This window comes from Pseudophryne corroboree, chromosome 9 (assembly GCF_028390025.1).
Source record: "Pseudophryne corroboree isolate aPseCor3 chromosome 9, aPseCor3.hap2, whole genome shotgun sequence".
NCBI lineage: Eukaryota > Metazoa > Chordata > Amphibia > Anura > Myobatrachidae > Pseudophryne > Pseudophryne corroboree.
Genome location: NC_086452.1, coordinates 269,517,561 through 269,541,943, shown reverse-complemented (window position 1 = coordinate 269,541,943; position 24,383 = coordinate 269,517,561). Strand labels below are relative to the sequence as shown.

General features: G+C 48.7%; 1 protein-coding gene across 3 annotated transcripts in view; it reads left to right on the top strand.

Annotated features, from left to right (window-relative positions):
- Positions 1–24,383, top strand: part of KIFAP3 (kinesin associated protein 3) — a 631,738-nt gene that overhangs the window by 11,538 nt on the left and 595,817 nt on the right. For all 3 annotated transcript variants that reach the window (XM_063940294.1, XM_063940293.1, XM_063940295.1), the window contains exons 2-3: positions 2,996–3,127; positions 21,824–21,978. In XM_063940294.1, coding sequence (XP_063796364.1) covers positions 2,996–3,127; positions 21,824–21,978 — 287 coding nt within the window. The remainder of the gene's footprint in view (positions 1–2,995; positions 3,128–21,823; positions 21,979–24,383) is intronic.

The following is a 24,383-nucleotide window of genomic DNA, read 5'->3' as shown; positions in this document are numbered from 1 at the left end:
GGCACATCTGCTCAAGGAGCACGATTGGATCCTGAACCTTCCAAAGTCTCATCTGGAGCCGACAAGGAGGCTGTCTTTCCTGGGAGTGATCCTAGACCCGGAAGTGCAGAGGGTGTTTCTACCGGTGGAGAAAGCATTGTTGATTCAAACAATGGTCCGGGATGTCTTGAAGCCTACCCGGGTGTCGGTTCATCAGTGCATCCACCTTCTGGGGAAGATGGTTGCCTCCTGCGTGGCTCTGCAGTACGGAATGTTTCATGCTCGATCCTTTCAACTGGATCTTTTGGACCAGTGGTCGGGATCTCCCCTACATATGCACCAGAGGATACGTCTGTTACAGAAAGCCAGGATTTCGCTCCTCTGGTGGCTACAACTACCACACCTTCTGGAAGGCCGAAGGTTCGGAGTTAAGGACAGGATCCTTCTAACCACAGATGCAAGTCTAAGAGGTTGGGGAGCAGTCGCTCAGGGGGAAGCCTTCCAAGGAAGGTGGTCGAATCAAGAATCCCTTCTCCCAATAAACATCCTGGAGCTAAGGGCCGTATATAACGGCCTTCTGCAAGCAGCACACCTTCTACAGGATCGGGCTGTTCAGGTGCAGTCGGACAACGTGACCACAGTAGCCTACATAAACCGACAAGGTGGAACGAAGAGCAGGGCTGCAATGTCAGAGGTATCAAGAATCCTCCTTTGGGCAGAAAGACACAATGTCAGCAATCTTCATTCCGGGAATAGACAACTGGGAAACGGACTTCCTCAGCAGACACGACCTCCACCCAGGAGAGTGTGGCCTTCACCCGGAGGTGTTCGGGTGCTTGACGCGTCAGTGGGGAATGCCACAAATTGACATGATGGCCTCTCATCTCAACAAGAAGCTCAAGCGGTATTGTTCCAGGTCGGGAGACCCACAAGCAGTGGCGGTGGACGCTCTGGTGACTCCATGGGTCTACCAGATGGTTACGTGTTTCCACCACTTCCACTGATCCCAAAAATTCTCAAAGAATAAAAAGGGAAAAGGTTCAAGCATTTCTCATTGTTCCGCACTGGCTAAGAAGGGCCTGGATCTACTGGAGATGCTCCTAGAGGACCCGTGGCCTCTACCCCTTCGCGAGGACCTTCTACAACAGGGGCCGTTCGTCTATCAAAACTTACCACGGCTATGTTTGACGGCATGGAGGTTAAATTCTAGCTCGGAAAGGGATCCCAGAGAGGGTTATTTCAACCCTGATCCAAGCCAGAAAGGGGGTAACGTCTAAACATTACCACCATATTTGGAAAAAATACATCTCTTGGTGTGAGCACAGGAAATTTCCTGCAGTAGAATTTCAACTGTGACATTTTCTCCTGTTTCTGCAGTCAGGTATGGATGTGGGCCTACGTTTGAGCTCCATAAAAGAAACAGATTTCGGCCTTATCCATTTTCTTCCAGAAACAATTGGCTTCTCTCCCTGAGGTTCAGACATTTTTGAAGGGGGTTCTGCACATCCAACCGCCCTTTGTGCCTCTTACGGCACCTTGGGATCTCAATGTGGTGTTGCAGTTCCTGCATTTGAAATGGTTTGAGCCTTTACAGGATGTTGACTTCAAGTTTCTTACGTGGAAAGCCGTCACACTCTTAGCCTTGGCTTCTGCAATGCGTATGTCGGAGCTGGGGGCGTTGTCTCACAAAAGCCCCTATTTGATTTTTCATGAAGATAGAGCTGAACTCTGAACTCGTCTGCAATTTCTTCTAAAGATAGTGTCTACGTTTCAAATCAACCAACCTATTGTAGTTCCGGTGGTTACCGACACCTCTGCTACTTCAAAGTCCTTGGATGTTGTGAGGGCTTTCAAGATCTATGTTAAGTGGACAGCTCGTCACAGAAAATCTGACTAGCTGTTTGTTCTCTATGATCCCAATAAAATTGGGTGTTCTGCTTCAAAGCAGACAATTGCACGCTGGATCAGGCTTACTATCCAGCATGCTTATTCCACGGCAGGTTTGCCATGTCCAAAATCTGTACAGGACCACTCTACCAGGTCAGTGGGTTCTTCCTGGGCGGCTGCCCAGGATGTCTCGGCTTTACAGCTCTGCCGAGCAGCTAGTTGGTCAGGTTCGAACACGTTTGCTAAGTTCTACAAGTTCGATACTTTGACCAAACTGACGGTCCTCAGAGGCCAATCAGTTCTGCAGGAACCTCCGCACACTCCCACCCGGTTTGGGAGCTTTGGTAGATCCCCATGGTACTAATGTGGACCCCAGTATCCTCTAGGACGTAAGAGAAAATAGGATTTTAATTACCTACCGGTAAATCCTTTTCTCGTAGTCTGTAGAGGATACTGGGCACCCGCCCAGTGCTTCGTTTATTCCTGCACTATTACTTGGTTAATATTACTGAATATTGTTAATTCAGTGGTTGCTGTTCCTGGTTTAAAGTTTGGTTAGCTTGGCTTTACTCTAGTTTGTGTGTGCTGGTTCGGAATCTCACCACTATCTTTTCTATCCTCCTCTCAAAGTATGTCCGTCTGCTCGGGCACAGTTTCCTAGACTGAGTCTGGTAGGAGGGGCATAGAGGGAGGAGCCAGCCCACACTATCAAATTCTTAAAGTGCCCATGGCTCCTAGTGGACCCGTCAATACCCCATGGTACTAATGTGGGCCCCAGCATCCTCTGCGGACTATGAGAAAAGGATTTACCGGTAGGTAATTAAAATCCTATTTTTTTTTTTTTTATTTTTTTTTTTTAGTATTATAGACTTTTGAAGAAGTCATGGTGTCCTGGCTGTAGTCACAGCATAATTAAAAAAACAAAACAGATTTATTTTATTTTAAACCAGCCAACCCTTAGGCATTATATATGTAAATATATGTAAATGATAATGAATAAATAATAAGTGTTTAGCTACTGTATATTTAATTTTTAGATAAATGACAACTTAAATGAATCATCTTTTTGTGCTACTGATAAAGGTTCTTTTAAAGTCTCTTGTGGTCAGCTTTTCAATTTCTCTTTTAGGAAAGTGAAAGGTGGAAACATAGATGTACATCCAAGTGAGAAAGCTCTTGTTGTTCACTATGAAGTGGAGGCTACTATTCTTGGGGAGATGGGTGACCCAATGCTGGGTGAGCGAAAGGAGTGCCAAAAAATGTAAGTTCTTGTCAGTATTCTACTCTGCCAGTTCCTCCCCTAGTTCATGTCGATCCTGTTCACTTTGCATTTCTGATACATGCATAGGAAAACACTACAAGTGCGTTACATAGATCATACAAATGCACAGTAGATGCTGTCCTTTGTTAGCTGATCCGTGAGATTGTAGCCAGTTGTATTATAATTCCAGTTTATTAGGAACTAGTGAAATGACTGAGACAAGTTTCAGACAGAAAATACTTATGACTGGTGGGACAGTTTTCCTTTATTAAGTTACATTTATTTAGCAGGAACATCCAAAAAGGTTCTTCACCCAAACTCATTCTTCAATTTGTCCCTAAACTGTATAACAACTCTGACTATTTCTCTGACGTCCTAAGTGGATGCTGGGACTCCGTAAGGACCAGGGGGAATAGCGGCTCCGCTGGAGACTGGGCACAACTATAAAGAAAGCTTTAGGTCTAACTGGTGTGCACTGGCTCCTCCCACTATGACCCTCCTCCAGACTTCAGTTAGAATCTTGTGCCCGGCTGAGCTGGATGCACACTAGGGGCTCTCCTGAGCTCCTAGAAAGAAAGTATATTTTAGGTTTTTTATTTTACAGTGAGATCTGCTGGCAACAGACTCACTGCAGCGAGGGACTAAGGGGAGAAGAAGCGAACCTACCTAACTGGTGGTAGCTTGGGCTTCTTAGGCTACTGGACACCATTAGCTCCAGAGGGATCGAACACAGGACCCGACCTCGATCGTTCGGTCCCGGAGCCGCGCCGCCGGCCCCCTTACAGAGCCAGAAGCAAGAAGTGTTCCGGAAAATCGGCGGCAGAAGACTTCTGTCTTCAACAAGGTAGCGCACAGCACTGCAGCTGTGCGCCATTGCTCCTCATGCACACCTCACACTCCGGTCACTGATGGGTGCAGGGCGCTGGGGGGGGGGGGCGCCCTGAGGGCAATATAATACACCTTGGCTGGCAAATCTACACCATATATAGTCAGGAAGGCTATATAGGTGTAAAAATACCCCTGCCAGAATTCCAGAAAAAGCGGGAAAGTCCGCCGGAAAAGGGGCGGGGCCATCTCCCTCAGCACACTGGCGCCATTTTTCCCTCACAGCTCCGCTGGAAGGACGCTCCCTGGCTCTCCCCTGCAGTGTCAAGCTACATAAGGGTAAAAAAGAGAGGGGGGGCACTAAATTTAGGCGCAGTATATATATATATATATATATATATAATATAAGCAGCTATAAGGGAAAAAACACTAATTTATAGTGGGATCCCTGTGTTATATAGCGCTCTGGTGTGTGCTGGCATACTCTCTCTCTGTCTCCCCAAAGGGCTTTGTGGGGTCCTGTCCTCTGTCAGAGCATTCCCTGTGTGTATGCGGTGTGTCGGTACGGCTGTGTCGACATGTTTGATGAGGAGGCTTATGTGGAGGCGGAGCAGATGCCGATAAATGTGATGTCACCCCCTGCGGGGTCGACACCTGAGTGGATAGTTCTGTGGAAGGAATTACGCGACAGCGTCGACTCCTTGCATAAAAGGTTTGACGACATACCAAATATGGGACAGCCGGCTTCTCAGCCTGTGCCTGCCCAGGCGTCTCAAAAGCCATCAGGGGCTCTAAAACGCCCGCTACCTCAGATGGCAGACACAGATGTCGACACGGATACTGAATCCAGTGTCGACGACGATGAGACTAATATATCTTCCCATAGGGCCACACGTTATATGATTGAGGCAATGAAAAATGTGTTGCATATTTCTGATGTTACCCCGGGTACCACAAAAAAGGGTATCATGTTTGGAGAGAAAAAACTACCAGTTGTTTTGCCTTCATCTGAGGAATTAAATGAAGTGTGTGAAGAAGCGTGGGCTTCCCCCGAAAAGAAACTGGTAATTTCTAAGAGGTTACTAATGGCGTACCCTTTCCCGCCAGAGGATAGGTCACGTTGGGAAACATCCCCTCGGTGGATAAAGCGCTCACACGCTTGTCAAAGAAGGTGGCACTACCGTCTCCGGATACGGCCGCCCTGAAGGAATCTGCTGATAGAAAGCAGGAGGCTATCCTGAAGTCTATATATACACACACAGGTGTTATACTGAGACCAGCTATTGCTTCAGCATGGATGTGCAGTGCTGCAGCTGCGTGGTCAGATTTCCTGTCGGAAAATATTGATACCCTAGACAGGGACACTATATTGCTAACCGTAGAGCATATTAAAGACGCACTCTTATACATGAGGGATGCACAGAGGGATATTTGCCGGCTGGCATCTAAAATAAGTGCAATGTCCATTTCTGCCAGGAGAGGGTTATGGACTTGGCAGTGGACAGGAGATGCAGATTCTAAAAGGCACATGGAAGTTTTGCCTTATAAGGGTGAGGAGTTGTTCGGGGATGGTCTCTCGGACCTCGTTTCCACAGCAACAGCTGGGAAGTCTACATTTTTACCCCATGTTCCCTCACAGCCAAAGAAAGCACCGTATTATCAGGTACAGTCCTTTCGGCCCAATAAGGGCAAGCGGGTTAAAGGCGCGTCCTTTCTGCCCAGAGGCAGAGGTAGAGGGAAAAAGCTGCAGCATACAGCCAGTTCCCAGGAGCAAAAGTCCTCCCCCGCTTCCTCTAAGTCCACAGCATGACGCTGGGGCTCCACAGGCGGAGCCAGGTACGGTGGGGGCCCGTCTCAAAAATTTCAGCGATCAGTGGGCTCGCTCACGGGTGGATCCCTGGATCTTTCAAGTAGTATCTCAGGGGTACAAGCTGGAATTCGAGACGTCTCCCCCCCCCCCCCGCCGTTTCCTCTAATCTGCCTTGCCAACAACTCCCTCAGGCAGGGAGGCAGTGTTAGAGGCAATTCACAAGCTGTATTCCCAGCAGGTGATAGTAAAGGTGCCCCTACTTCAACAAGGACGGGGTTACTATTCCACAATGTTTGTGGTACCAAAACCGGAGTACCTCAGATTTGTGGTACAGGATTGTCATTACCAATTGCCGTTGCCGTTTGGTCTATCCACGGCTCCGAGGGTCTTTACCAAGGTAATGGCCGAAATGATGATACTCCTTCGAAAGAAGGGAGTTTTAATTATCCCGTACTTGGACGATCTCCTGATAAATGCGAGGTCCAGGGAGCAGTTGTTGGTCGGGGTAGCACTATCTCGGGAGGTGCTACAACAGCACGGCTGAATTCTAAATATTCCAAAGTCACAGCTGATCCCTGGTCTACTGTTCCTGGGGATGGTTCTGGATACAGAACAGAAAAAAGTGTTTCTCCCGGAGCACAAGGCCAAGGAGCTGTCATCTCTAGTCAGAGGCCTCCTAAAACCAAAACAGGTGTCGGTGCATCACTGCACGCGGATCCTGGGAAAGATGGTAGCTTCCTACGAAGCAATTCTATTCAGCAGGTTCCATGCAAGAACCTTTTAGTGGGACCTGTTGGACAAGTGGTCCGGATCGCATCTTCAGATGCATCGGCTGATAACCCTGTCTCCAAGGACCAGGGTGTCTCTGCTGTGGTGGCTGCAGAGTGCTCATCTTCAAGAGGGCCGCAGATTCGGCATACAGGACTGGGTCCTGGTGACCACGGATGCCAGCCTTCGAGGCTGGGGGGCAGTCACACAGGGAAGAAACGTCCAAGGACTATGGTCAAGTCAGGAGACTTCCCTGCACATAAATATTCTGGAGCTGAGGGCCATTTACAATGCCCTAAGTCAGGCAAAACCCCTGCTTCAAAACCAGCCGGTACTGATCCAGTCAGACAACATCACGGCGGTCGCCCATGTAAACCGACAGGGCGGCACGAGAAGCAGGACGGCGATGGCAGAAGCCACAAGGATTCTCAGATGGGCGGAAAATCACGTGTTAGCACTGTCAGCAGTGTTCATTCCGGGTGTGGACAACTGGGAAGCAGACTTCCTCAGCAGGCACGACCTCCACCCGGGAGAGTGGGGACTTCATCCAGAAGTCTTCCAACTGATTGTAAACCGTTGGGAAAGGCCACAGGTGGACATGATGGCGTCCCGCCTAAACAAAAAGCTAGAAAGATATTGTGCCAGGTCAAGAGACCCGCTGGCGATAGCTGTGGACGCTCTAGTGACACCGTGGGTGTACCGGTCGGTTTATGTGTTCTCTCCTCTTCCTCTCATACCAAAGGTACTGAGGATAATAAGGAGAAGAGGAGTAAGAACTATACTCATTGTTCCGGATTGGCCAAGAAGAGCTTGGTACCCGGAACTTCAAGAAATGATGTCAGAGGACCCATGGCCTCTGCCGCTCAGACAGGACCTGCTGCAGCAGGGGCCCTGTCTGTTCCAAGACTTATCGCGGCTGCGTTTGACGGCATGGCGGTTGAACACCGGATCCTGAAGGAAAAGGGCATTCCGGAGGAAGTCATTCCTACGCTGATTAAAGCTAGGAAAGAAGTAACCGCAAACCATTATCACCGCATATGGCGAAAATATGTTGCGTGGTGTGAGGACAGGAAGGCCCCAACGGAGGAATTTCAGCTGGGGCCGTTTCCTGCACTTCCTACAGTCAGGGGTGACTATGGGCCTAAAATTGGGTTCCATTAAGGTCCAGATTTCGGCTCTATCGATTTTCTTCCAGAGAGAACTGGCTTCACTACCTGAAGTTCAGACTTTTGTTAAGGGAGTGCTGCATATTCAGCCCCCTTTTGTGCCTCCAGTGGCACCTTGGGATCTCAACGTGGTGTTGGATTTCCTAAAGTCACATTGGTTTGAGCCACTTAAAACCGTGGAATTGAAATATCTCACGTGGAAAGTGGTCATGTTGTTGGCATTGGCTTCGGCCAGGCGGGTATCAGAATTGGCGGCTTTGTCATGTAAAAGCCCTTATCTGATTTTCCATATGGATAGGGCAGAATTGAGGACTCGTCCCCAGTTTCTTCCTAAAGTGGTATCAGCTTTTCATCTGAACCAACCTATCGTGGTGCCTGCGGCTACTACAGACTTGGAGGCTTCCAAGTTGTTGGACGTAGTCAGGGCCCTGGAAATCTATGTTTCCAGGACAGCTGGAGTCAGAAAGACTGACTCGCTATTTATCCTGTATGCGCCCAACAAGTTGGGTGCACCTGCTTCAAAGCAGACTATTGCTCGCTGGATCTGTAGTACGATTCAGCTTGCACATTCTGCGGCTGGACTGCCGCATCCTAAATCGGTGAAAGCCCATTCCACGAGGAAGGTGGGCTCTTCTTGGGCGGCTGCCCGAGGGGTCTCGGCTTTACAACTTTGCCGAGCAGCTACTTGGTCGGGGTCAAACACATTTGCTAAATTCTACAAGTTTGACACCCTGGCTGAGGAGGACCTAGAGTTTGCCCATTCGGTGCTGCAGAGTCATCCGCACTCTCCCGCCCGTTTGGGAGCTTTGGTATAATCCCCATGGTCCTTACGGAGTCCCAGCATCCACTTAGGACGTCAGAGAAAATAAGAATTTACTCACCGGTAATTCTATTTCTCGTAGTCCGTAGTGGATGCTGGGCGCCCATCCCAAGTGTGGATTGTCTGCAATACTTGTATATAGTTATTGTTTAACTAAAGGGTTATTGTTGAGCCATCTGTTGAGAGGCTCAGTTGTTGTCATACTGTTAACTGGGTATTGTATCACGAGTTATACGGTGTGATTGGTGTGGTTGGTATGAGTCTTACCCGGGATTCAAAATCCTTCCTTATTGTGTCAGCTCTTCCGGGCACAGTATCCTAACTGAAGTCTGGAGGAGGGTCATAGTGGGAGGAGCCAGTGCACACCAGTTAGACCTAAAGCTTTCTTTATAGTTGTGCCCAGTCTCCTGCGGAGCCGCTATTCCCCATGGTCCTTACGGAGTCCCAGCATCCACTACGGACTACGAGAAATAGAATTACCGGTGAGTAAATTCTTATTTTTTGTTAAATAATTTTGTATTTATGTTTGCAGGATGGGGATACATTCCACCAGTATTCAAAAACCGTGTTCTCCCCAGAATTTTTTTTCTCTGCGGGTGGAGTAGCCAATGTCAGGATTTCATTGCTTTGCTTGGTTTGGAGAGATTCTGGGTCTAAAATAGGTACTTGCTTAGAGGGCAGGAAGCTTGGAGGACTTAAGTAATTCCTCTTCATAGAATATCAATGGTTTGATGTTATCATGGAGCTAATAACGTAATACTAGAGGCTTGGCTTGAATAGACATGGTCTTGTTGAAAACAATAAGGGCTAAGTCCACACTGGAATGGAGAGTATAACTTGGTACAATGGATCCAGGCAAGACCGGAATAGCTTGTCAGAGTGGATCCGGGCTTGAACTGGAATCGCTTAGCTTTCACTGCCATGGGGATCCAGGTCCCTCCAGGGCAATCTCCAGCTATCTGTACGGTACCAAGGGGGTTGTAGAAGGGGGGGGGGGAGCTGTATACAGGCTGTCACCTATTAAGGGACACAGTCAGCGCTGGTTAGGGACTCCCTATACCTTTAATAGCGCTGTGTGTGGGTTGGCTCCAATCTCTGTGTCTCTCTGCCATTCTTTTGGGGGGAAACTCTGTCTTCATAATACTCTGTGTGTTTGTGTGTGTGTGGTAACATGTCTAGGGACAATGTATCATATGCTGCAGAGGATTTATCCTCACAAGAGGACTCCATTCCATGTAATCAGGATTGCACAGTTTTAGCGCAGATCCCTGCTAGAGAGCCTGAATGGTTAGTCTCTCTGAGGGGGACTATTTCCCAGATTTCTGATAGAGTTGCTTGGACTGAGCACGCCACTCAGTTCCTTCAGTCTTCTATGGATATTTGGTCTGATACTGCCTCCTCGGGGGCCCCTGTGATTCATTCTCAGAAATGTGCACTTGCAATGTTGCAGGATGACACGGACACTGACTCTGACATTGCAGACTGACGTGGATGTGTCGAGGGGAACGACATCACTTGCCATGGGGGTACAGTTGATGATTGCGGCTGTTAGAGATGTTTGCACATTTCGGACACAGCTCCGGAACAGGTGGAGGAGGCCTTCTTTACAGAAAGCAAGAAGCCCCCCCTCACCTTCCCAGCATCCAAAGAATTAAATGCTATCTTTGAAAAGGCCTGGGAAACTCCGGAAAATAAATTTCAGCTCCCTAGGAGGGTTTTGGTTGCTTTTCCCTTCCCAGAGGTAGATAGGAAAAAATGGGAGTCCCCGCCGATGGTCGATGCCTCTCTGTCTAGGCCAGAGGTTCTCAGACTTGGTCCTCGTGGGCCCACACAGTGCATGTTTTACAGGTAACCCAGCAGGTGCACAGGTGTATTAATTACTCACTGACACATTTTAAAAGGTCCACAGGTGGAGCTAATTATTTCACTTGTGATTCTGTGAGGAGACCTGCAAAACATGCACTGTGTGGGCCCACGAGGACAAAGTTTGAGAACCTCTGGTCTAGGCTGTCCAAACAGGTGGTGCTGCCGGTACCAGGATCTACAGCGTTGAAAGACCCGGTTGATCGCAAGGTGGATGCTACGTTAAAATTCATGTACACGGCTACTGGGGCTATATTAAGGCCTACTATAGCGTGTGCTTGGATTGCAAAAGCTATTGCCAGGTGGTCTATCACTATGCAGGAAGAATCGGCTACGCTGGATAAAGATGATGTTGATATGTTTTTACATATTCAGGATTCGGCAGGGTTCCTAGTGGATTCCATGAAGGACCTGGGCTCCATGGCTGCGGGGATCTCCTCCATATCCGTCTCGGCTTGCAGGGGTCTCTGGCTGCGCCAATGGTCTGCGGATGCGGAATCCAGGAAGAGCGTGGAAGGCCAACCCTACACGGGTCAGGCTCTCTTTGGGGAAGCGCTGGATGCGTGGATTGCCACGGCTACCGCGGGTTAGTCTACTTTTTTCCCCTCAGCTGCAGCAGCTACAAAGAAGCCTTTTACACCAGCCGCCAGAAAAAACAAACTGGAACACCACCTTCAGAGGTGGTCGTACAAAATGAAAGAAACCTGCTCCCGCAGTTTCCCAGACCCAGAAGCCCGCTTCTGATGCCACTAAGCCCTCCGCATGACGGTGGACGGCTGAGCCTGGAGGACGGTCAGGTGGGGACGAGACTCCGACAGTTCAGCCACGCCTGGGTGTCATCTGGTCTGGACCCCTGGGTCCTGGATATAGTGTCCAGGGGGTACAGGCTGGAGTTTCAAGATCCCCCGCCTCACCGTTTCTTCAAGTCAGGCTTACCAGCTCTGCTGGCAGACAAAGCGATTCTTCTGGAGGCCATCAGAAAATTGGTGGTGTCGGAAGTCGTTGTTCCGGTTCCGCCTAAGCAGTGGAACGAGTTATTATTCAAACCTTTTCGTAGTACCGAAACAGGATGGTTCGGTGCGGCCTATTCTGAACTTAGTCTTTGAACCCTTATCTCAGGGAGTTCAAATTTAAGATGGAATCTCAGAGAGCTGTCATCTCAGGACTAACGGAGGGGGAGTTCCTGGTGTCTCTGGACTTCAAGGATGCTTATCTCCACATCCCCATTTGGTCACCGCATCAGATATACCTCAGGTTTGCGCTGATGGACGACCACTATCAGTTCCAGGCGCTGCCGTTTGGCCTCTCCACAGCACCAACGATTTTCACCAAGGTGATGGCGGAGATGATGGTTCTTCTCCGCAAGCATGGGGTGAACATAATTCCTTATCTGGACGATCTGATGATCAAGGCGTCATCCAGGGAGAGGTTATTGCGATCCATCGCGCTCACGACACAGCTGCTCAGAGAGCACGGTTGGATCCTGAACCTTCCAAAGTCTCATCTGGAGCCGACAAGGAGGCTGTCTTTCCTGGGAATGATCCTCAACACGGAGGTGCAGAGGGTGTTTCTCCCAGTGGAGAAGGCATTGGTGATTCAAACAATGGTCCGGGAGGTCTTAAAGCCTACCCGGGTGTCAGTTCATCAATGTATCCGCCTTCTGGGGAAGATGGTTGCCGCCTACGAAGCTCTGCAGTACGGCAGGTTTCACGCTTGTTCATTTCAACTGGCCCTCTTGGACCAGTGGTCGGGCTCTCACACATGCACAAGAGGATACGCCTGTCTCCGAAAGCCAGGATTTCACTCCTCTGGTGGCTACAACTTCCACACCTTCTGGAAGGCCGAAGGTTCGGAATTCAGAACTGGATCCTCTTAACCACAGGTGCAAGTCTAAGAGGTTGGGGAGCAGTCGCTCTGGGGGAAACCTTTCAAGGAAAATGGTTGTTTCAAGAATCCCTTCTCCCGATAAACATCCTGGAGCGAAGGGCCGTGTACAATGCCCTCCTGCAACCAGCACATCTGCTACAGGATCGGGCTGTTCAGGTACAGTCGGACAACGTGACCACAGTGGCCTACATAAACCGACAAGGCGTAACGAAGAGCAGGGCTGCAATGTCAGAGGTGTCAAAAATCCTTCTCTGGGCAGAAAGGCACTACGGGAGTAGACAACTGGGAAGCAGACTTCCTCAGCAGACACAATCTCCATCCAGGGGAGTGGGGCCTCCATCCGGAGGTGTTCGAGGAAGTAACCGCTTGGTGGGGGGTTCCTCAGATAGACATGATGGCCTTCCGCCTCAACAAGAAGCTGGGGAGGTACTGTTCCAGGTCGAGAGACCCTCAGGCAGTGGCGGTGGATGCACTGGTAGCACCGTGTGTTTTCCCGTCAGTGTATGTGTTCCCTCCACTTCCTCTGATCCCAAGGGTTCTTCAGCTGGTAAGAGGAACAAGGGTTCTGGCAATCCTCATTGCTCCAGCCTGGCCGCGAAGGACTTGGTATGCAGATCTGCTGGATCTTCTTCTTGAAATCCAAGACCCTTACCTCTTCGGGAGGATCTGCTGCTGCAGGGACCGTTTGCCTATCAAGACTTACCACGGCTACGTTTGAGGGCTTGGCGGTTGAACGCCAGATCTTAGCTCGGAAAGGTATCCCGAGCGAGGTTATTCCTACCCTGATTCAGGCTAGGAAAGGGGTAACGTCTAAACATTACCACCGTATTTGGAAAAAATATGTTTCCTGGTGTGAATCCAGAAAATTTCTTGCGGTGGATTTTCAACTCAGACATTTTCTCCTTTTCCTGCAAGCAGGAGTGGATATGGACCTGAGATTGGGCTCCATCAAGGTTCAAATCTGTGCCTTGTCCATCTTCTTTCAAAAGCAATTGGCTGTCCTTCCTGAGGTTCAGACCCTTTTGATAGGGGTTTTGCACATCCAACCTCCTTTTGTGGCGCCGATGGCGCCCTGGGATCAGGATGTGGTGTTGCAGTTCCTACAATCAGCTTGGTTTGAGCCTCTACTGGAGGCTGACATCAAGTTTCTCACGTGGAAGGCGGTCATTTTGTTGGCCTTGGCTTCTGCTCGACTGGTGTTGGAATTGGGGGCTTTTATCATGAAAGATCAGATAAGGGCTTTTACAAGAAGTCAGTGCGGACCTTAGGACTCATCCACAGTTCCTACCTAAGGTTGTATCGGCTTTTCATATCAACCAGCCTATTGTGGTGCCAGTGGCTACTGACTCCTCAAATGCTTCAAAGGCCTTGTATGTTGTGAGGGCTTTGAAGATCTATGTGCAGAGGACAGCTCGTCATAGAAAAACTGACTCTCTGTTTGTCCTCTATGATCCCAAGAAAATTGTGTGTCCTGCTTCGAAGCAGTTGATTTCACGCTGGATCAGGTTCACTATTCAGCATGTCTATTCTACGGCAGGATTGCCGTGTCCGAAATCGGTTAAGGCCCACTCTACTCGTAAAGTGGGTTCTTCCTTGGCGGCTGCCCGGGGTGTCTCGGCACTACAACTTTGCCGAGCTGCTACTTGGTCTAGTTCGAACACATTTGCCACGTTTTACAAGTTCGACACTTTGGCCTCTGATGACCTCAAGTTTGGTCAAGCGGTCTTGCAGGAGCCTCCGCGCTCTCCCTCCCATTCTGGGAGCTTTGGTACATCCCCATGGTACTAATATGGACCCCAGCACCCTCTAGGACGTAAGAGAAAATAGGATTTTAATTACCTGAAACGGTAAATCCTTTTCTCGTAGTCCGTAGAGGATGCTGGGTGCCCGCCCAGCGCTTCATTTTCCTGCTTTGGTTTTATAGTTCAGTTCTACCTGGTTCCTAGGTAAGTTCTGCATTGTTTACTGTTTCAGTACTGTTTCAGCTGTTGCTGAGTTTTTCCGGCTTGTTAGCCGGGTTTGTCTGTTGTATGAGCTGGTATGAATCTCTCCACTATCTGTGTTTCTCTTACGTCCTAGAGGATGCTGGGGACTTCGTAAGGACCATGGGGTATAGACGGGCTCCGCAGGAGATAGGGCACCTAAAAAGAACTTTGACTATGGGTGTGCACTGGCTCCTCCCTCTATGCCCCTCCTCCAGACCTCAGTTAGATTCTTTGCCCAGAGGAGACAGGGTACAATGCAGAGAGCTCTCCAGAGTTTTCTGTTTTGAAGAATTTGTTAGGTTTTTTATTTTCAGGGAGTCCTGTTGGCAACAGGCTCCCTGCATCGTGGGACTGAGGAGAGAGAAGCAGAGCTGGCTTGTCAAGTTGGGCACTGCTTCTAAGGCTACTGGACACCATTAGCTCCAGAGGGAGTCGGAACACAGGTCACACCTGGGGTCCGTCCCGGAGCCGCGCCGCCGTCCTCCTCACAGATGCCGAAAATAGAAGCCAGGTGAGTATGAGAAGGCAAAGAAGACATCAGGCGGCAGAAGACATCAGATCTTCATGAGGTAAGCGCGCAGCGGTAAGCTGCGCGCCATTGCTTCCAGTACACACACACAAGCAGGCACTGAAGGGTGCAGGGCGCAGGGGGGGGGCGCCCTGGGCAGCAAGTTTCCTTATTTTTTGGCAATATAAAGCAGGATTAGGCTGTGGGACAGTAAATCCTAAAACCCCCCGCCATTTTTTATATAGAATTACTGGGACCGAAGCCCGCCGTCGGGTGGGCGGGGCTTGATCCTCAGCACTAACCAGCGCCATTTTCTCCACAGAAACTGCATGAGATATGCTGGCTCCCTGATCTCTCCCCTGCTGAACTTCACAGGCTGGAAAAAAGAGGAGGGGGGCACTTTGGCGACGCAGTGAGTGGAAATTAAATTATATATATAAAAAGCGCTATCTGGTCATATATATTCCAGTGTGTCACGATCCGGATATCTGGACGCCATTACTTGCCTTTTAGATGTCTCCTGAGGCTGGCTCAGCGTTCCAAGGCCGGATCTCATCTGTGTCTACATTCTGCATATCCCTCCTGTCACTCTGAGACGCTGTCACAGCGGCGCCATGTTTGAATTCTGCATGGCGTCTCCGTCCTCCGCGGCCTCCGCCGCCGCTCCTGTGTTATAGTTTGCAGGTTGTCAGAGTGGTGCTTCATGCCTGCCGCGGCCTCCGCTGTCATCCACGTGTCTCAGTGTACAGTTGTCAATCTGGCGTCTCCTGTCCTCTGCGGCCGGCACCGCCATTGCTGCTATGTTTCCACATGGTTTTCCAAACCAGCTTTCCCTCCAAGTACTAACATGGGCGCAGCCATGTTGGTTCCAGTCACATGTTCTTTCTCCACCAATCTGCTGCACTGTGGAATCTGCATGATTGGTCAGCCAATGCCTGCCCTGCAGCAGGTATAAGTATCCTGTGCCTGAACCAGGAAATGGTCAGTGCTTTGTTTGTCAAACCTTGTTCCAGTCTCTCCCCTGTGGTTGTTTCTCCAGGTTCCAGCTCCTGTCTCCAGCATCCACTAAGAGACCCGCACCTGCCTTCCATCCTGCGGTGCAGCCTGACTCTGCAGTCCTCCGTGGCTGTTCCAGCTTCCAGCTATTAACCCATCTGCTTCCAGCCGTCCGCTTCCAGCTTCCTTAAAGTGCCGGTGTTGTTCCAGCGGATTCCTACTTACCCAGCAGTATCCACTAACCATCGGTAACCACTTTTCAACACTTCTGTTTCCACGCTCCCTAGCATCTTACAGTATCCACTCCGTGTCTTCATCACCTGGCTGGTTCCATCCAGCATCCACTCCGTGTCTTCATCACCTGGCTGATTCCATTCAGCATCCACTCCGTGTCTCCACCACCTGGTTGGTTCCATCCAGTAACTACAACAGTTTATTCCAGTTACCAGCTTCATCTAATACACCTACTGGCGTGTTCCTCGGCTATCTCCACTACTACAGCCAGGCCTGGTAAGGTTATTCCATCAGAGGACTTTAACAACTGTTCTTCAACCTACCAGTGCTCTGTGATACCTTTTATGGTTAAAGTGATCCAGGAACTGTATTATCTGCCACTGCTTATTATCAACTGTGAATGCTGCTGTTATTACACGGAGTCTGTTAATAAAACTTTTATTGACTTTTAACCTGGTTGTCATGGTCACGCCTTCGGGTAACTTTCTTACAAGTTGCTGATATGTCTAGGGGTCTGATAAAACCTCCCAAGTTTATTTTCATCTCAGCCCATACAACTATGGCTTCCTCCTGTCAGCCCAGACCCTCAGTTGTGACACAGTGGTTTTAAGCGCTGGGCGTGTGCTGGCATACTCTCTCTCTGTCTCTCCTAAGGGCCTGGTTGGGGTTTTGTCCCCTTATAGGTTAATCCCTGTGTGTGTGGGGTGTCGGTACGTGTATGTCGACGTGTCTGAGGCGGAAGGCTTCTCCAAGGAGGAGGTGGAGCAAATGAGTGGTGTGTCCCCGTCGGTTGTGCCGACTCAGGATTGGATGGACATGTGGCATATGTTGAATGCAAGTGTGGCATCTTTACATAAAAGGCTTGATAAGGCTGAATTAGGGGGGACACCAGGGGGTCAATCCTCGGATTGGACCGACTCACAGGGCCCGTCGGGGTCTCAAAAGCGAAGTAAAATTGCACCCTAGGGTGACTAAAACCATTCAGTGTATGATTGTGGCAATAAGGGATGTGTTGCATATCGAGGATGAACCCTCGGTCCCCGACACAAGGGTACACATGTTTAAGGGAAAGAAACAGATTATTAATTTTCCCACATCTCATGAATTAAATGATTTCTTTGGAAAAGCTTGGGAGACTCCGGATAAGAGACCGCAGATCCGCAAAAGAATTTATATGGCATACCCCTTCCCTAAACAGGACAGGGAGATTTGGGAATCACCCCCCACTGTGGACAAGTGCCTGACGTGCTTGTCCAAGAAAGTGGCGCTACCGTCTCCTGACACAGCGGCCCTTAAGGACCCTGCAGATCGCAGGCAAGAAACTACCTTAAAGTGTATTTATTCTCATACGGGTGCTGTGCTAAGACCGACAATTGCGTCGGCATGGGTGTGTAGCGCAATTGCAGCTTGGACAGATGAGCTGACAGATCACTTTGATAATATTGATAAGGATACTATATTCTTAACTCTAGCCCATATAAGAGACGCAGTCTTATTTATGAGGGATGCTCAAAGGGACATTGGATTGCTAGCTTCTAGGGCCAATGCCATGTCTATCTCGGCGAGAAGATCCTTATGGACTCGCCAATGGACGGGTGATGCGGATTCCAAAAAACATATGGAAGTACTACCCTATAAGGGAGATGTATTGTTTGGGGATGGGCTGACGGACCTGGTTTCCACAGCTACAGCAGGTAAAACAAATTTTTTACCATATATTCCCCAACAGCAAAGAAAGTACCACCCTATCAGATGCAGTCCTTTTGGTCGCACAAGTCCAGAAGAGGTCGGGGATCCTCTTTCCTTGCCAGAGGTAAGGGCAGAGGCAAAAGAGCACCTGCTTCGGCAGGTGCCCAGGAACAAAAGTCCTTCCCGGCTGCTCCAAAACCTACAGCATGACGCTGGGGCTCCCCTGAGGGAGTCCGCACCGGTGGGGGCACGTCTTCGACTTTTCAGTCAGACCTGGGTCAGATCAGACCTGATTCCCTGGGTGTTGGAAATAGTTTCCCAGGGTTACAAACTGGAATTCGAGGAGGTGCCCCCACGCCGATTTTTCAAATCGCCCCTACCAGCTTCCACATCGGAAAGGGATGTAGTGTTAGCTGCAATTCAAACGCTGTGTATACAGCAAGTGATAATCAAGGTTTCCCTGCACCAGCAGGGAACAGGTTACTACTCAACCCTATTTGTAGTCCCGAAACCGGACGGTTCGGTCAGACCTATTTTGAATCTGAAATCCCTAAACCTGTACATAAAAAGATTCAAATTCAAAATGGAATCACTCAGAGCGATAATAGCCAACATGGAGGAGGGGGAGTTTATGGTGTCTCTGGACATAAAGGATGCGTACCTTCATGTCCCCATATATGCCCCCATCAGGAATACCTGAGATTCGCTGTACAGGATTGTCATTACCAATTTCAGACTTTGCCGTTTGGACTTTCCACGGCCCCGAGGATTTTCACCAAGATAATGGCGGAAATTATGGTGGTCCTGCGCAAGTATGGAGTCACAATTATCCCATACTTGGACGATCTCCTGATAAAATCGTGATCAAGAGAGAAATTGCTGAGCAGTGTGGCGCTCTCTGAGTGCTCCAGCAACACGGTTGGATTCTAAATCTACCGAAGTCACAGTTGATTCCGACAACTCGACTACCGTTCCTAGGTATGATACTGGATACGGAACAAATGAAGGTCTTCCTCCCAATAGAGAAAGCCCAGGACATCCAGAACATGGTCAGAGACCTGCTAAAACCGAAAAGGGTGTCAGTTCACCAATGCACTCGAGTTCTGGGAAAAATGGTGGCGGCCTACAGGCCATTCCCTTCGGAAGGTTCCATGCAAGGACTTTTCAATGGGACCTTCTGGACAAGTGGTCCGGGTCCCATCTGCACATAATTCAGAAAATAACTCTGTCCCCAGGAGCCAGAGTGTCTCTCCTGTGGTGGTTGCAAAGTGCTCACCTGCTGAAGGGTCGCAGGTTCGGAATTCAGGATTGGATCCTGGTTACCACGGACGCGAGCTTCCGAGGATGGGGAGCGGTCACACAAGGAAAAATGTTTTTCAGGGACTTTGGTCAGACCAGGAGTCCTGTCTACACATCAATGTGTTGGAACTCATTTACAACGGCCTTCGACAAGCGGAGAGTCTTCTTCGAAACCTACCGGTTCTGATTCAATCAGACAATGTCACAGCAGTGGCTCATGTGAACCGCCAAGGCGGGACAAGAAGCAGAGTCGCGATGGCGGAAGCCACCAGGATTCTTTGCTGGGCGGAAAATCATGTAAGCGCTCTGTCGGCTGTCTTCATTCCGGGAGTGGACAACTGGGAAGCAGACTTCCTCAGCAGACACGATCTCCATCCAGGAGAGTGGGGACTTCATCAAGAAGTCTTTGCAGACATAACACGTCTTTGGGGAACTCCTCAAATAGATATGATGGCGTCACGCCTCAACAAAAGACTTCGGAGGTATTGTGCCAGGTCTCGGGACCCTCAGGCAGTGGCTGTAGACGCTCTAATAACACCGTGGGTGTTCAAATCGGTCTACGTGTTTCCTCCTCTTCCTCTCATCACAAAAGTGTTGAGGATCATAAGGCAAAGAAGAGTACAGACGATACTCGTTGTCCCAGACTGGCCTCGAAGGGCCTGGTACTCAGATCTACAAGAGATGCTCACAGGAGATCCCTGGCGTCTTCCTCTGAGGGAAGACCTGTTGCAACAGGGGCCCTGTGTATTTCAAGACTTACCTCGGTTACGTTTGACGGCATGGCGGTTGAACGCCGAATCCTAGCGGAAAAGGGGATTCCGGAAGAGGTCATCCCTACTTTAATAAAGGCTAGGAAGGGGGTGACGGTTAAGCATTATCACCGTATCTGGCGAAAGTATGTGTCTTGGTGTGAGACCAAGAATGCACCTACGGAAGATTTTCATCTGGGTCGTTTTCTCCACTTCCTACAGACAGGAGTGGATATGGGCCTGAAATTAGGCTCTGTTAAGGTACAGATTTCGGCCCTCTCAATTTTCTTTCAGAAGGAATTGGCTTCTCTTCCAGAAGTCCAGACGTTTGTACAGGGAGTGCTGCACATCCAGCCTCCTTTTGTGCCTCCAGTGGCACCGTGGGACCTCAACGTGGTGTTGCAGTTCCTAAAATCACACTGGTTTGAACCGCTTAACAAGGTTGAGTTGAAATTTCTTACTTGGAAGGTGGTCATGTTGTTGGCCTTGGCATCAGCAAGGCGAGTGTCAGAATTGGCGGCTTTGTCACACAAAAGCCTCTACTTGATTTTTCATGTGGATCGAGCTGAATTGAGGACACGTCCGCAATTTTTGCCTAAGGTGGTTTCTTCATTCCATGTGAATCAACCTATTGTGGTGCCTGTGGCTACAGGTGACCTGGAGGATTCCAGATCCCTGGATGTAGTCAGGGCCTTAAAGATTTATGTTGCCAGGACGGCTAGAATTAGGAAAACAGAGGCTCTGTTTGTCCTGTATGCTGCCAATAAGATTGGCGCACCTGCTTCGAAGCAGACTATTGCTCGCTGGATCTGTAATACGATTCAGCAGGCTCATTCTACGGCTGGATTGCCGGTACCAAATTCGGTTAAGGCCCATTCCACTAGGAAGATGGGCTCTTCTTGGGCGGCTGCCCGAGGCGTCTCGGCATTACAACTTTGCCGAGCAGCGACTTGGTTGGGGTCAAACACTTTTGATAAATTCTACAAGTTTGATACCCTGGCTGATGAGGACCTAGCGTTTGCTCAGTCGGTGCTGCAGAGTCATACGCACTCTCCCGCCCGATTGGATGCTTTGGTATAAACCCCATGGTCCTTACGGAGTCCCCAGCATCCTCTAGGACGTAAGAGAAAAAAGGATTTTAAGCCTACCGGTAAATCTATTTCTCCTAGTCCGTAGAGGATGCTGGGCGCCCGTCCCAGTGCGGAAACTCTGCAAGACTTGTATATAGTTGTTGCTTAAATAAGGGTTATGTTACAGTTGAAATCGGTCTTGGACCGTTGCTGTTATTGTTCATACGGTTAACTGGTTTTGTATGATCCAGGTTACGTGGTATGCTTGGTGTGGGCTGGTATGAATCTTGCCCTTGGATTTCTAAATCCTGCCTTGTAGTGTCCATCTCCTCTGGGCACAGTTCTCTAACTGAGGTCTGGAGGAGGGGCATAGAGGGAGGAGCCAGTGCACACCCATAGTCAAAGTTCTTTTTAGGTGCCCTATCTCCTGCGGAGCCCGTCTATACCCCATGGTCCTTACGGAGTCCCCAGCATCCTCTATGGACTAGGAGAAATAGATTTACTGGTAGGTTTAAAATCTTATTATTTCCTTCTCTCGAAGTATGTAGTCTCCTCGGGCACAGTTTTCTAGACTGAGTCTGGTAGGAGGGGCATAGAGGGAGGAGCCAGCCCACACTATTAAACTCTAAAAGTGCCAATGGCTCCTGGTGGACCCGTCTATACCCCATGTTACTAATATGGACCCCAGAATCCTCTACGGACTACGATAAAAGGATTTACCGTTTCAGGTAATAAAAATCCTATTTATTCCATTATGGAATAAGGCTGTAACATCACAAAATGTGGAAAAAGTGAAGCGCTGTGAATACTTTCTGGATGCACTGTATAACAGCTAGCAAGGTTTACACTGTGATACTGAATTACAGGTGATACGGTGTATCGTTAGTGCTCCAGTTTAAAAACTTTATTTCTCCTCCATGTGTAAAAGATTGTCTTTTCACTGTACACTAGGAGCTTAAGAAGTGCACTCTGTAGACTTCATTGCAGTGCTTTATCTATATATAATATATTCTTTTTGTGTTTTTAGCATTCGTCTGAAAAGTCTCAATGCCAATACTGATATTTCCTCTCTGGCGAGGAAAGTAGTTGAAGAATGTAAACTCATCCATCCTTCCAAACTGGCTGAAGTGGAACAGCTGCTCTATTATCTTCAGAATCGGAGAGATGGCTTAATCAGTAAAGGTGAGGACATCTTGGGGGGAATTCAATTGTTTGAAAAGTCAGTTGGGAGTCTGTTTTTTCCTATCTAATAGACAGGAAAAAACAGACACCCAACTGTCTTTTCAAATAATTGAATTACACCCCTTATTTTCAATACTACTTAAATAGCATTCTAGTAATCACCATTGCCCTTACAGTTAAATAAACTGTATTATTTTATATTTGTGCTGCATTACATAGTCTGCAAAATTAGAAAATTATTTGTGTGTAATTTGTGCAGGCTCATCCAGTACAGACTAAGAAGGTGTAAAGGTGGGGTGCAGTTATCATGGCTAGTGCCTGTAATGGCATGTGTTCCTGACATGAGCCTTGCACTGGCAGCAAATAGCCCTGCTATAAGATGCCATAATATCCTTTACTCTGATGAGCTTGTTGTTAGGATTTGTTTTCCACAAGTTTGAGCTTCCTTACAAGCCATGCAACCTACTGGGAAGGTAAGGAGCTGTCTCACTTGTGCCAGACAAGTCACCTGCAGGGAAAATGGACTTATATGAAATTGCTTACAGAGCCTCTATATCAATCGATTTCTTGGTGATATAGTTGCAAGAATGTGTTCACTATTATCAGGGCTTAAAGTGGTCCAGGAGAGGTGGTGGATCTCATCCCCCAATTCCCCCCACCTTCCATTATGCGGAGCCAGTGCTAGGGTGTACGGCATCCCCCGCAAACTATACATTTTTACATTACGTCCCATACTTTATAAAGAGACACTGGTCTCACAAGGAAGGGGCATGGTCACAAAATAGTACCCGCAATTCAAATTACTCCACACAACAGCACAATTTTATTCTTATTACACAGCATGTAGTGCCCCTGTTTCATATTACACTACATAGTAGTGCCCCTTATTCACATTACATTACTCGGTAATGCAGTTTATTCACGTTATGCTACCCAGTGGTACTGCTTATACACATTATGGAATTACTGTGCAAGGCAGGAAATACAGGTGGTGGAACTTAGTTCCACCTCGTCACCCCCCCCCCCCCCCCCCCCCCCACTTTAACCTCTGACTATTATAGGTAAAAAAGCATTTTTCGAGAAGGGTTTCTCAGTGAATAACTGTCCAAGGGACACTATTGGGGATAGAGCAAATTTAGTTTTTTTAAGAGAGTCCTGAGAATACTTTGAAAAGCTACTTTATTAAGGGGTCATCTTTACGAACACAAGGACGTCTCTCTCTCCTTCAAACCAAACATTCAGTAGCTGCCATTTTTATCTCAAAAATATTTCCATGATCAGACCCTTTCTCACCCAGATGCCACTAAGACCCTTGTCTTCTCCAGACTGGATTACTGTAATCTCCTATCTGGCATCCCTGACAAATGCCTCTATCCTCTTCAGTGGTGCTCCAATGCTGCTGCAAGGCTCATCTTCCTCACCAAATGTACTTCGTCTACCTTCCCTCTTTTGCAAGCCCTTCACTTGCTCTCCTTCCCCTTCAAAACCCAATTCATGTTTCTCAAACTCACTTAGAAAAGCCCTCACCCACCCTCGCTCCCTTTCTCTGGAATTCTCTGCCTCTCTCCCTCAGACTCTCCACCCCTGTACAAAACTTCAAAAGGCTCTCAAGACCCACTTCTTCACCAGTCCCAGCAAACTATCCTAAGCCCTCTGTCATGCTCACTGTCTACCCCATCTGTCTCACACCTGTCTGTCTACCCCTTCCCTTTAGAACAGGCATGTCAAACTCGTGACCCTCTAGCTGTTGTGAAACTACAAGTCCCAGCATGCTTTGCCAGCATACCTTCCACTGATCAGCTGGTAAAGCATGCTGGGACTTGTAGTTTCACAACAGCTGGATGACCATGAGTTTGACATGCCTGCTTTAGAATGTAAGCTCTCACGAGCAGGACCCTCCTCCTTCATGTGCCTTTCCTTATTTTACTTAACCACCTGCCTAAAATGGTCGCATTAGGTGTGACCACACCAGCAAGTGCCTTATCTACTGTTTTCACACGATGCGACCAGACAGATACACAGTGGGTGCAGCTGCACGGAAGAGAACTTCCTGCAGCTGATGCTCTGTGAGAGACCTTCCGTCACGTCAGGACCTGCACCTGGCGGCTGCAAACAATAGCAACTGCTGGGGAAGTGTAAATAAACCCCCCGAGCCCCCCAGTGTGTGCCTGGTGGCTGCCCGGCTGTAAAAAACGTATTTTTTCTAAATAAGCGTTTTTTGGAGGGGAAAAAAATGGCAGTTTAGTGGTTAAAATATCTTCTACTCCATACTCCCTTTGCTGGCATCAAATCCTTCAGTTTTCTTCCACCCTTATACTTATTTCATGGTCATCTGCTGATGTAGCTATGTTTATACACCCTGTACTTGTCCTATATTGTCTTGAACTGTAAGTCACTCTTTTCTT